This window comes from Peromyscus californicus, unplaced genomic scaffold (genome assembly GCF_007827085.1).
Source record: "Peromyscus californicus insignis strain IS unplaced genomic scaffold, ASM782708v3 Scaffold_19__1_contigs__length_69161282, whole genome shotgun sequence".
NCBI lineage: Eukaryota > Metazoa > Chordata > Mammalia > Rodentia > Cricetidae > Peromyscus > Peromyscus californicus.
The window spans coordinates 9,318,063-9,331,718 of record NW_026294491.1 but is presented as its reverse complement, the minus strand read 5'-3'; the positions used below and the strand labels follow the sequence as shown (position 1 = coordinate 9,331,718).

General features: G+C 51.9%; 1 protein-coding gene across 1 annotated transcript; it reads left to right on the top strand.

Moving 5' to 3' along the window:
• Window positions 1-869: 869 nt before the first annotated feature.
• On the top strand, window positions 870-13,146 carry Icoslg (inducible T cell costimulator ligand). Its single transcript, XM_052744551.1, has 7 exons — window positions 870-1,097; window positions 2,633-2,760; window positions 3,227-3,583; window positions 5,089-5,382; window positions 8,321-8,479; window positions 10,296-10,325; window positions 11,297-13,146. The coding sequence occupies exons 1-7, from the start codon at window positions 1,087-1,089 to the stop codon at window positions 11,305-11,307; spliced, it is 990 nt and encodes a 329-aa protein (XP_052600511.1). The 5' UTR covers window positions 870-1,086; the 3' UTR covers window positions 11,308-13,146.
• The last annotated feature ends 510 nt before the right edge of the window (window positions 13,147-13,656 follow it).

Here is a 13,656-nt window from a genome sequence, read left to right as displayed (position 1 = left end):
GTGGGCTGCCATAGTGTCCTCTCTATCAGTCTTGTGCCCAGGCCCTTCCATGAGTGGGGGGTGGGGTGGGGTGGGGGGAACCTGCCCCCTCCTGGCCTCCACATTCTCAACTCACTGGCAGGTGGAGCCGGGGAGAAAGCGTGGAATGAAGTGATCTGGGAGTCCTTAGACTCAGGCCTAGCAGGGCTCAGCACCTGTGAACCCTTAGGCCGCTCCCGGATCAAGTGCCAGGCAACACAAGGCTGGGAACAGGATTGCCAAGTCTGCCTGGCTTTCGAGGTTAAAAACGAAACACCAACCCAGGCTCTTCAACGTCTTCCTGGGCAAATGTTCGGGATCACCAAACCTTCGAAGACTGGGAAATAGTTGGGTGACAGGAGGGCTGGACCAGAGTGAAGCCCCTGCTTCCCCTCCCTTCCTCCCTCCTGCTGGCCCCCACTCCTCTGCCACCTGCCTGCCTTCCATTCATTAATTCCTAGTCTTTAGGTTCTCCGTTCATCTCCGGTGCTTAGCCAGCCCCAGGTCCCCGACCTGGAGCTCTGAACCCAGGTTCATCCTATGCAAGACACAGCATTCTAGAGGAAGGATGCAGAGGCCTGACCCGGCATGTTCTGGGCAACGTCGGGGGCCAGCAGCTGAGTGCTGTGTCTTCCCACACGGACCCTCGGTGCCGCCCGTCCTGTGGAGCTGGACGGATCTGCAAACCATCCTATGCCCTCGCACCTGTAACTCAGGCCCCTGTCTCCTCCCCGCCGACAAGCGGGCTCTGTCCCTGCCCAGTCAGAGGCTCTCGGGGAGCCTGAGTGAGACCTTCCGCTCCCGCCTCCTCCCGCCCCCCTCCGAGGCTGTGGCGGGAGGGACGGGCCGAGGGCGGGGATCTGGGGCTGTACCCAACCGGGCCAGACGCGCAGCGCTAGCGAGCGCAGTTACAGCGGTTCCTGCGCCCCAAGTCTCGGCAGCCCCAGATCTCCGCGCCCCGAGTCCTGGCAGCCCCAGCTCTCCGTTTTCCCCGAGGACTCCGGGACTCCGGCAGCTGCAGCTCTACGCGCCCCGAGGGTCCAGCAGTCCGGAGTCTGCGCACGCACCATGTTGCCGAAGTGAGTCCTTTCGCGATCGTGTCCCCTGAGTGGGGTGGGTGGTGGGTGGGGGAGCCGTGGGCTGGAGCCGGGGACCCACCCGGAGTCGGGGCTCAGAGCGCCCGACGGTAGCGCAGCGGCCCAATGGAGGCGCGGATGTCCCCTGTTCCCCACCGTCTCACCTGGACCTGCGTGCATGAACGGCAGGGGGCGGCGCGGGGCCAACCGGCTTGTACCGCCGACCAGCCCCGGCGCGTGGGCGGGCCGCTCGTGGGAGGAGGCTGAAGAGCAAAATCCGAGGCTGAAGGTGAAGACTCACACCAGTCTCCGGCACAGGCTTACTCGCCACCGCCCTTCTCCCTGCTGACTTCCCAGAAGGAAGGATGTGTGCTACCTCAAAGACTGGCTGATACCCACCACTTGGGGACAGGGCGCCTCCTCGCTACACTTGGCATACTTCACAGATCCAGCTGGGCAGGGGGAAGTGGGAAGGGTGTGTGTGTGTGTGTGTGTGTGTGTGTGTGTGTGTGTGTGTGTGTGTGGCAGTTTTTGCACTCCGGCTTTTTGCTACAATATCCCCTCGGCACTTGTGCAAGTGGATAACCCGTTTCTCCTGGCTACTTGGTGAGACCCTCTGTCCACGTCCACAGGTGTCCTACCTACGGAGTCTCCAGGGAGAGAAAAGGGAAGCGCGCGCGCAGGCTATGGAGTCCCTGATGGGCAGTGACTGGCTTGAGTTTGTGTGGGGGATCCCTAGGCCTGAGGCACAATGGCTTGCCCACCACTGACGAAGGGTTTCTCTTGCGACAATCTTCTGAGCAGTTTCAGGACTGCTGTTGAGGGAGGGTGACGCTTCAGATGTTGAAGGTGCATGGACACCTGAAAAGCGTCTATACCGCACTGTAAGGTCTTAACCCCAAGCAGCGTCTGCATAGAACAGACAGTCTTGCGAGACTGGGCAAGTGCTGGCTAAAGTATTAAAGGTTGCTTTAGAGTAGGGTGAGGCGCCTCCCCTTCCCCAACCCCTGCTCACCCCCTACCCCCTCATATCCGCCGCCCCCCCCCCCCCCCCCCCCCCCCCCCCCGCACTGGCAAGGCTTTCTGTGTGGCTTGTAAGAGGAGATGACAAGGCTGAGTCTCCCAGGACACGAAGTCCCTCGAGAGTCTGGGAGAAGCATCCCAGCCACCAAGGGTCTGAAACATGGAATCCCACCCAGTTTGGTTTTAGATGGTTCTGCCCCTCACCCGGAGGATGCCTCCCTGGGGGCCATCAAGAGTCTCCATGTCCTCATCACCTCAGCTGCAGCTTCCTACCGTCTTGTGTTCCTCTTCAGGAAAGTTAGGTCACGGGGAGGGGACACAGGACTCAGCAGTGGCTCTCAGTGCCCTTTTTCACCACACAAATCGACTGTCTTTCAGAGTGTGGGGGCTGTCAGGCCCTGGGGACTTGCTGTGAGTGGGAGGAAGGGAGATGTATGGTCCTGGTTGGATTCTCTGAGGTCTCTGTGGGACACCAGCCAAGGGTCCTTCTACAGGGGAGTTCACATCTCTGACAGGTGTCACCATTTCTTGTCCTTGGGAACCAGTCGGCCGGTTTGGAAGAAGCAGCATCTCGTTTGTCTCTCAGGAGGGTTCTTTTCCAGTCCTGGCCTGCTCTTGCTGCTCTTCAGCAGCCTGCGCGCTGGTAAGTTGGGACGCTTCGTGTTGTGCAAGGCATAGATGCAGGGCATCAGGGAAGCCCTCGTCACAGCCCCTCTGGCCTCTCCAGAGGCCCACTGGAGAGAGCGGGGACCACACCTAGGTTGATAGACAGGGTTGGAGATCATAAAGGGAAGTGCTTTTCCAAACTCTATACTTCCCATTGCATTCCTTGCTTGGGGTCAGTAGAATGTCTCTCTTGGTCTCTTTTCATGGTGAACCATAAAAGCCACCTTTGGGAAGAGCTGGGGGCTTCTTGCAAAGCCTGGGAGGGACCAGCGTTGGCACTAGGTAGAAGCCTGTACCTTACACCTGAGTTGATACAAGACCCTCACCCACCCTCCTAATGAAGCTGGAGTAATAAATTCCTTTCTTGCCTTGTTGGGTTGGGATGGGATTAGCATTTGGATTGTGAGTGAGTAATACATTGTGCTGCTTTGGAATCTCTGCAGAGAGTGAAGTCAAGGAAATCCACGCGATGGTGGGCAGCGATGTGGAGCTCAGCTGTGTTTATCCCCACAGAAGCCATTTCAGTTTGAATGATCTGTATGTCTATTGGCAAATCGAGAATCACCACCCCAAAACTGTGGTGACTTACTACCTGCCTAATGGGTCTACAGGGATGTATGCAGACAACCACTACAAGAACCGGGCCCATCTGTCACTGGACCGCATGAAGCAGGGTGACTTCTCTCTGTACCTGCAGAACGTCACCCCCCAGGACACCCAGGAGTTCACGTGCCAAGTGTTTAGGGAGTCTACAGAGTTAGGAAATACCTTAAAAAAGATGGTCAGGCTGCATGTGGCAGGTAAGACCCTCCAGCAGAGACTGGGCCATACTCAGCCTGATGCTCTTGAACATTCCTGAGGAAACCCCAGGCCAGCCTGTCTCTCTGGTGGGCTCCTGCTTACCTGCACAGCTCTGATCTGAGCAGAGTCCAAAACTGAGAGCGCCCCCCCCCCCCCCCCCCCCCCCCCGGTGTCAGAGAACTGCTTATCTAGCCATCTCTGTCTTCAACGGCCCAACTCAGCTCAAAGTAGATACTAAAAACTGAGTTAATGGGGAGTGGGGGGGGGGGGTGTGATGGCTCATTCAGTAGAGTGCTTACCATACTAACACGAGGACCTTAGTTCAATCCCACCCAGCACCCATCTAAAGTCAGGCATAGTGGCATTCATTTGGTCCTAGCACCGGGGAGGCAGAGATAGGTGGATCCCTTGGCTCATTGGCTAGCCAGCCTAGCCCACTGAGCTTTGGGCCAGTGAGCAGCACCTTTGCCCCCTAAAAAACAAAGTGGGACAGCTGCTATGGAACACTAGAGGCTGTCCTCTGGCTTCTACGTGCGCTCCTACACGTGTGCACCCCTACACACGTGCACATGCACCCCCCTCACGCCCCCAGCATGTTCTCAAATGTGTACGTGCACAAGAAGTAAGGAGTGCTGGACATCTAAATAAGGTCGGCTTTAAGGGAAAGCTTAACTCCACCAAGGATTTGGGAGCCCTTGGTGGGGAGGCAGTATGTCTCCAGTGAGGAAAACTAGGCCCACCTGAGGGATCAGAGGTTTGGCGTGGGAGCCATCACTGCCCACCAAGCTCAGTGTTATTCTTCACACCCCTCCTCCCCCCACACCATGCCTAGCTACATTAATGACCAAAACACCTGATACAGACAACAAAGGAACAGAGACGTCCCATAGTTTCAGGTTTCAGGCCATCCTGGAGCGAGAGGCATGGCGGCAGGGCAGTGCAGGTGACGTCAGGAGCATGTGGCAGCGGCTGGCTGTTCAGCACCACGGCAGACCAGGATGCAAAGAGAAGGGCAGGCTGGCTATCAGCCCTTTCCCCTTTCTTTTAAAATATTTATGTCTATGGGTGTTTTGTCTGCATGTGTGTCTGTGTACTATGTGCATGCCTGATGGCCACAGAGGGAATCAGATCATGTGGGGCTGGAGTTACAGGTGGGTGGTTGTGAGCTTCTGTGCAGGTGCTGGGAATCCAACCCAAGTCCTCTGGGAGAGTAGCCCGGTGCTCCGAACCATCCCGTCTAGCGCCCCCTGTTCTCTTCTTATCCGTTCTCCCAGTGCATCATGGGAGTTAATTCAGTCAATCCTCTGGACCCCCTCATAGACATGCCAAGAGGTTTGTCTAAGAACAGGTGGGTTCCGTCCAGTCAAATCGGCAGCAAAGATTTAGCCATCCATATCTGTGGGGCATCCGGCCCCGCAGGCAGTGTGAGCTTCCTTGGCTTTGCTTTGGTGATGCTTCCCCACTGGTCTGAGCCTCCCTCACCACTGCCTCCTTTTCCCTGCAGCGAACTTCAGCACACCCATCATCAGCACTTCCAGCAACCCCACCGAAGGCCAGGGACTCACCTTCACCTGCATGTCCACGAATGGCTACCCAAAGCCCAACCTGTACTGGATCAACAGGACAGACAACAGCCTGATAGACGAGGCTCTGCAGAATAACACTGTCTACTTGAATGAGCGGGGCCTATATGATGTGGTCAGCACCTTGAGGATCCCATGGCTGGCCCATGTGAATGTTAGCTGCTGTGTAGAGAATGTGGTTCTCCACCAGAATCTCACCAGCATCAGCCAGGCAGGTGAGGCCTAGGCCGGGTTACAGGGATTCAGGGAGCATCCAGGTTGTGGGATAGGAGAGGCCCAGTCATAAATAGACTCCTTTCAGATGATCAGTATCATAAAGTAGCGAGGAGGGCTCTTGGTTTCTGAAGGCAGGAATAGAGATTCCTGCTCAGGCTTGTCACAGTAACCTGTACTCACTGTCCAGACAAATGATTAGTGTGGCTGTCATCCACAGCAGCTGTTTCTTGGGCTCTTTAGCCAGTGATGACTGAGGCTCTGCAGGGCCTGGTGCACCTCAGGAGCCACAGAACTTAACACTGCCTGTGGGGCGGGGGAGGGGGGCCAGCCTCCAGGCAGCACCAGGGTATGCAAAAAAAAAAAAAAAAAAAAAAAAAAAAAAAAAAAAATCCATGAATGTGGCAAGGGCTAGACTTTTCTATCTGAGGAGAAAATAAGGAAACACACACTTTCTGATGGTAACTTTCTCTTCTACTTCATCTTGAAAAATCCTCTTTCTGAAAATCCCTGTCTCCATATAGCTACATTCTTATTCTTTTTATTTTTTATTTTTTATTTTTCAAGACCAGGTTCCTCTGTGTAACAGTCCTAGTTGTCCTGGAACTCGATCTGTAAACCAGGCTGGCCTCAGACTCACAGAGATCCGCCTGCCTCTGCTTCCTGAGTGCTGGGATTAAAGGTGTTGCACTACCACCTCCCAGCTTATAGCTACATTCTTTACATACATCTGCATATCTCTCTTTACATACATACATCTCTCTCCTGCACAGCCATACATCTCTACACACAGTCATCTCTTTTTTCACAGAGCTACATCTCTCTTCTACACACATCTCTCTCTCTCTCTCTCTCTCTCTCTCTCTCTCTCTCTCTCTCTCATATACATCTTTACATAGCTGTTACTCCATCTCTCTACACAGCTCTTTCTCCTACATAGCTACTCTGCTTCTTTCCACATCTCTCTCTTTTCCCATACCTCTCTCCTACACATATACATCTCTATCCTATAGTTATACATCTCTTTTCTCTCTCCCGCACACTTCTTTCTCTATGCATTCAGCTACATATCCTACTACAGCAAAAAACTCTGGACAAATATGAATCCTATTTTCAGGGTCACATAACATTTCTTGAGTAAACAATAAGAAACAAAGCCATTCTGACCACATAGTTTCATTGACTGGCCAGTGAGTAACGCTTGGCCATGCACATAGCCTGAGAGACATCACGGAGAGTGACATTGAAACTCAGTACTTAAACAATAAACAGTTGGCTGAACCTTGAGGTTAGGAGTATGTGCAGAAAGTCAATTGCTGCAGGGGTTATGTCTTAATGTTATCAGCCTGGCTTTGGTTTAACAAACAGACACCTTGTACAGTTCATCTCCCCGGGCAATTAGTCTATTTTGGATTTGCTCTAAAGTCTAAAATTAGCTGTCTCTGTGACTGAGAATACTGTTACTTCCCTATGTCAGTCTGAATAATAAAAAAATATCCTATTACTATTTCTATTCATCAAAATTATACAGCTTAAGCAGAAATCATCTTCCTGACCATCCACAGCTATATGTGTGCCCAAAAGATAAAAATATATTCATGAGATAAACACACCATCAATGGGGAAAATACCATAGCTGTTTTTAGGGAAGAAATGTAATGGCACATGAGAAAAATAAGAGACAGAAGCAACAGTGTTCAGAGTCAATGGCCCCATAAGCTTTGCTTGAATGGGGTTCCTCCATCAGGGAATTATTCATCTGGTGGGCCAACACCTGAATTATTAATTGCCATCTGCTGTATTCTCCCACATCCTCCAGAAAGGATAGGGGGCCATACTAGGGCACTCCCCCACATTTTCTGCCTTTGAACATGTGCCCACCTCAGGGCATTCAGCTGGGCTTGGCTGCTGGCTGGGTCTTCTATGGACCACAAAGACATGACCCTCTCCAGAGGCCACATTTTCTGCCTTTGAACATGTGGTGCCCACCTCAGGACAGTCAGCTGGGCTTGGCTGTTGGCTGGGTCCTCTATGGACCACAAAGACAAGACCCTCCTCAGAGGCCATAACTCTCCCAGTCCAGGTGAGGAACCAAGCCAGGCCCCAGAAATCAGAAGGGTGATTCTGTTAATAGGAAATGTCCCAAATAGGTAGGTGGTCCACAGAGGGATAGGCAGATGAGAAGAGGCCAGGAACTGGGGTGCAGTGGTGTAAGGAGGGGCTACCTTCTTTGGGGTCAGTGATGCCACTGTATTGGCATACTCAGTGCCACAGAATTGCCACACAGTGGGTACCCGTGTATTGTACAAACATCAAAGAGTGTCACCCCCAGAAGAGTCTATATTTCTTTCATACCCCTCCCTTGCAAGCCCAGGGACTGACCACGACTCCAAGTTTCACAGTAGGATGGGGACCCTTGCCTGAAAGAGCACCCCTATACCAGCCTGAGGTTTTAAAACTCACACAGTGACGAGAGGGAAGTTTTTAAAAATCTGCTGCCCACTTCTTTCCATGGAAAAGACCTCCCATCAAGGTCTTTAAGTCTTGGGCATTTTCCCATTTCCTTTTTCTTTTTGGGGTGGGGGGAAGGGGGATTTGAAACAGGGTTTCTCTTTGTAGCCCTGTCTTGGAACTCGCTCTGTAGCCCAGGCTGACCTCTGCCTCCCAGTGCTGGGATTAAAGGTGTGAGCCTTCACCACATGGCCACATTTCCTTTCCTTAGACAGCGTCTCCTGTAGCCTAGGCTGGCCTCAAACTCACTGGGTAACCAAGGTGACCCTGAACTAATCCTCTGCCTCCACCTCTGGAGTGCTGGGATTATAGGTGTGTTCTGCCACACCCAGTTTATGTGGTGCTGGCATTGAACCCAGAGCTTAATGTATGCTAAGCAAGCAAGTACCCACTGAGCCACATCCCCAGCCCATTTCCCCTTTCCTGCAGAAAATTCCACTGGAAACAATGACAGGAGCACAGAGAATCCACCGGAAAACGACAACCAGAAGAACTACGCGGTCGTTTTCAGCACCCTCGCTGTAGTACTGGTGGTACTGGTTTTCGCCTGGGTTTACAGAAGCAGGTGTCTCCACAGACACTATGAAGGTTCGCATGAGACTCATTGACCGTTTACTCTGTTGCTGTAAATGCTTTGGTTCTTACAGCTTCCTACACTCCTTGAGAAGATTTCATTTAAGGTCCGCTTTTTAAAGGCATAAGCATGCTCAGCAAGAGCCTGAAGCCTCCCAGAAGAGGCTTAGACCCTCTGTTTCCAATAGAGCCACTCTCGTGACGAGAAGCTCATGTTCCGGGCTCCAGGGCATGATGGAGTCTAGATTCAGAGGTGGCGTGGATGGGCTGGAGAGTACTCAGCCTTTGAAGGCTCATACTCACACTTATGTTCTAAAGGATACAAGTCCAGTTCCCAGAAAAGGGATATACTTCATTTCTGTGGAAGCCAACTGATGCTGCTGTAAGTCACGGGCAAGACCATGTGACTGGAGTTTTGTGCACTCCAAGGACAGGCCCAGAAAGTGGTGAAGTCACCACGTCCTGCACATGGGCCACAGTGCAGGGTCTATGGCCAGGAAGTCTAGAAATGTTGGAAGGACTCAGGAAGTGGATGAAGCTAAGTGGAGTCCTGTGCCAGCTCACAGCCTGGCTCAGCCCCTCACAAAACCTTCTTCCCTTTCCTACACGCCACCCTTGTGTTCCCAGTTTGTGGCCAATACCAGCGATGTCTGAACTACTCTCCCTGACCATGGCCCCACTGATCTGGCCAGACTGTGCCAGGGATATATATATATATATGTATGTATGTATATGTATATTTACATTTTACATTTTGCTTGTATGTGTGTGTTCCTGAGTATATATGTGTACTACCTGTGTGCAGAAGCCCAAAGAGGTCAGAAAAAAGCATGGATCCCCTAGAACTAAAGTTATAGGTGGTTGTGAGCCACCATGTGGGTATCGGGAGCTGGACCCAGGTCTTCTGCAAGAGCAGCAAGTGCTTTTTTTTTTTAATTAAGAAATTTTTTATTCATTTTACATACCAACCCCAGATTCCTCTCTTCCCTCCTCCCCCACGCCTGCAGCAAGTGCTCTTAACCACTGAGCCATCTCTCCAGCCCTGACATAAAGTAACTGTAGGTGGAAGTTTTCCTGTGTCCCACAGCCACTCTCAAATACCCAACAGCCACTTCCCAAATAATTGACTCAGAGGCTTACTATTACTTATAGATACTTGGCCAGTAGCTCAGGCTTATTACTAACTAGCTCTTACACTTAAATTAACCCATAATTCTTATCTATGTTTAGCCACGTGGCTTGGTATCTTTTTCTCAATAAGGCATTCTCATCTTGCTTTCGCTGCATCTGGCTGGTGACTCCTGACTCCACCCTTCCTCTTCCCAGCATTCTTAGTTTGGTTGCCCCACCTATACTTCCTGCCTGGCTACTGGTCAATCAGCGTTTTATTAAACCAATTCAAGTGACGCATCTTTACAGTGTACAAGAGAATTATTCCACAGCATTTCCCCCTTTTTGTCTAATTAAAAAGAAAGGTTTTAACCTTAACATAGTAAGATTATATACAACAAAACAGTTATTAAGTAAGAATTACAACAACACTATCTAATCCATTTGCATCTGGCAAAATTAGAGAAACTATCTATCTTGGTAAGTCTAAAGTTTTGTATCTAATTTATCTTTTATTATAACTAAAGAAAACTATAATTGCTCCCTGTACACTTGCTCCTTAAAATCCATCTTCCCTTAAAAGCAAGGTTGTCTGGGAAGCCCCCGTGGGAGCCCTCTCCTGCCCAGAGCAGAAGCCTTGGGGAGATGGTGGACAGAAGGGGTGATACCACTGTGAGCTTACCCTCCAACAAAGCCTGAACCTCTCTGCTTTGACCCGCAGGTCCCCGGACTGTAGAGCGGGAACTCACAGGTGAGTGTGCCTTGGGGGCAGCAGGTTGGCTGAGCTGTCATGGCCCTTCACACCTTCAGTTGGTAGTTTTAAATAGCTGATGATTCCATAGATGTAGAAACCCTGCCCTGTGGTGGAAACTTCCAGGGTCCCCAGGGCCCTCCTGCCTCTGCTCTGTGGGACCCATCGACGCTGTGACTCTGGCAGCTCCGTCTCGCTTGGTGGAAGTGTGCTCTATAGTCTTGAGAACAGGGGCAGATGGACCTTCCATAGTCTCCAGAGGTGTGGATTCATATCCCAGTATTGGAAAGACATCCACATGATGGATGATGGTTGACCACCAGAAGATATCCCTGTTTTTTTTTGGGTTGTTTTGTTTTGTTTTGTTTTGTTTGTTTGTTTGTTTTTTCAAGACAGGGTTTCTCTGTGTAGTTTTGGTGCCTGTCCTGGATCTTGCTCTGTAGACCAGGCTGGCCTCGAACTCACAGAGATTTGCCTGGCTCTGCCTCCCGAGTGCTGGGGTCAAAGGCGTTTGCCACCGCTGCCCGGCGATATCCCTGGCTTTAGGGACTTTTGCCACCTCAAAGTGATTGTACCTCCCTGAACTTGCTTTTCCCTCTTAGAGGTGACAGGGTGTGTGGTCCCCTCAGTGTAGGGGTGGGGGGTGTAGGGGAGAGGGCCTGTTTGCTTACCTAGGTGAGCAGGCTTCGATGGCTGACACCTCCCACTCCAGGCTGGACAAGCTAGTGTCAGGCCACTTTGGGACAAACTTGAAGAGCTCTGGGCCTCTTGGTCCTAACCCAGTCATGTGGCTCCTCTAGCCAGATGCTTCTAGTTTTTAGTCCCTTTCCCTTCACCAGTCTGAGTCCTGGGAAGAATCATTTCATTGTCTCCAAAATGAAAACATGGAGGATGGCTCAGTAGTAAGTGCTCGCCTGGCAGGCATGAGTAGGCAGGACCTGCCTTCACTCTCCTGTCTCTTCTTCCTTCAGACCATGCCTGACAAGACTCTGCCCAGGATGCAGACTGGGCTTCTGTGAGATGCCACCCGGTGCATGTTGGATACAGCTTCAGAACCGACTTCCACAGGCCTGGTGGCGGAGGGGGACAGTGAGCTGTCTGCTTATGTGCTGTGGTGGAAGACAGGAGTCCCCAGCTTTGAAAGGCACAGAGGGTTAACACCAGAAACCTCGAGGGAGACCTTTCCAGTGGGTCGTAGCAACATCAGAATACGGAGCCTCCAGTGAACAGCCCTTGCCCAGCCAACGGCACAGAGAGGAGGCGCTTGTGGGGAGGTCCTTCCCCAGCAGGGGCCGCAGAGTGAGCACGTGACTCAGTCCCAGGTTCTTTGAAAAAGGGCATTTGAGCCACTCTGAAAGCACCTACAAAATCCACTGGAGACTGTTTCCCTACAGGACTTTCAGAAGGGGAGAAAGCCTGACCTTATTTATTCTGGTCTCAGCCTACTTGGGCCTGCTAGAGGATGCGTAGGGTTTTGTCTACATTATCGCTGTTGGCGATAATGGCTGGATTCAGAGGTTTGCAGTCCTTGGCTTTGCAACATCACAGGGACGTGCCTCAAGGCAAAACATGGCCCATGTGCCACCCATGGGCGCTTCTCAGGTCCTCGAGTCTGATCATCCTGTGGATACGAAAGCTTCCTGCAAACCTCTAGGTCTTTCAAACTGAACACAAAGAACAGTGTTGCACTTACCCGGCCTCAGCAGCCTATGAGGACCTAGGAAGACTCCTGCTATTCTTGGAACCACCAGACCCGCTCGGTGGCCACAGCCTCCAGGGTCTCTCTGTTGTTGGTCCGACTAGAGCTAGCCATCTGGGTTCTAGATGGTTCTGCAAAGTTGGCTGCGTGGTAACCTAGGTGTGCACAAGCTCCAGGGAGATGGAGTAGGGGCATGGGACTCCCCAGTAAGACACAGCATCTGACCCTACTTGTGGGCAAGCGCCTTCCCTGCTTCCTACCCAGAGGCCTGAAAGTCCTGGACAGTAAGGGCCTGCTTGCTATATGGCCACTGCTCGGTGCTGACAGATGTGAGAGCTGCCAGGCCCAGATGGAGCAGGACTGAGGAGTGAGGACCCTGGTCAGGCTCAAGGGGATCAGTATTGTGAGGACCTGTCTACTTTTCTGCTCCAACTCTTCACATGGACGTATTTATTTAATGAGTGTAAAGACACACTTCATCCTGCAAAGCATTACATATCTGTAAAACAGCAATTTTCATTAATTTCATTTCATTAATTTCATTGAGTTGGCAGCTACAGCAAGGAAGCACAAGGAGCCATTGGGGTGCAAGAAGCTGGGGTGCAGTGCCCCAGGAGAGGGGTTTAGGAATTAGTGCCTCCCCAAGTTCCAGGACACAGCTATGCCCCAGGGGTCTCAGGTGGGTCTGTGGTAGCCCAGCAGGGAGATCCAGTCTACTTCCACTTTTCTGTCAGGAGGGAGTTTGGGGTCAGAAAGAGGTCAACCCTGTAGCCCAGCTCCCTTGGGGCACCAAAACCACTGTTCCCACTGCTTATGTAGGCAGTGGAACCCTCATCAACTGTGCCCCTGTGGGCTCTGCCTAGACCCTGGGCTGCTTGCTCTACAGTCATTAACGCCTGCTGATCCCAGCAGGCCCCACCTTCCCATGGACCCCTGGGAGTACTCCCCCTACCCAACCCCTGCACATCAGCATTTTTGAAACCTGCCCTGTAACCTTTGCCTCCTTCAGCCCAGAATCTTGCTGTCACTCTTTATCTGGGTTGTAGACTGGGCTGGATTTCAATGTTCTCATCGCGATTCCCAGAACTCTGACAAAGGGAATAAATACAAGATGTGCTTTTCTGCCTCGTGTCTGGTGGATTGTGTCAGTGTGGTGAGTCCGGCTCCATCAGCCCAGCTGTCACTCTTGTAGTGCTACCACTACATTCTCTATTCCTCAGGGAACATGGGCTTGTTACAACCCTGGTGCAGAAGCCAGAGGTACTTCTCAGCATCCCACAGAGCCCAGAAAGGTCCCAAGGGGGAAAGGCCTGACCTCAGTGGTCACCTTCCAATAAGTGGACAGGGCAGGTGGCCCCTAGCTTGAGCTCCTCATCTCTTCATTGTGTTCTGTGGAGATGGCGTCCGTCTACTGGTCTGTCCAGTTCAGACATTCCTGATAGAGACCAGCCTGGAATGACAGATGTGGTTCTGGAATGTCCAGCCTCAAGAGAAGTTGGCTCCTCTCTGTTACTGCCTGGTTTGCTCCGAGGTGGGTCTGAGGATGCTTCAGCTTGCGGTCTTATGGAGTACACATCCTGGGTCAGCACCCGCTTGACTGATGGATCTCCCTCCCAGGCAATCTTTTAAACA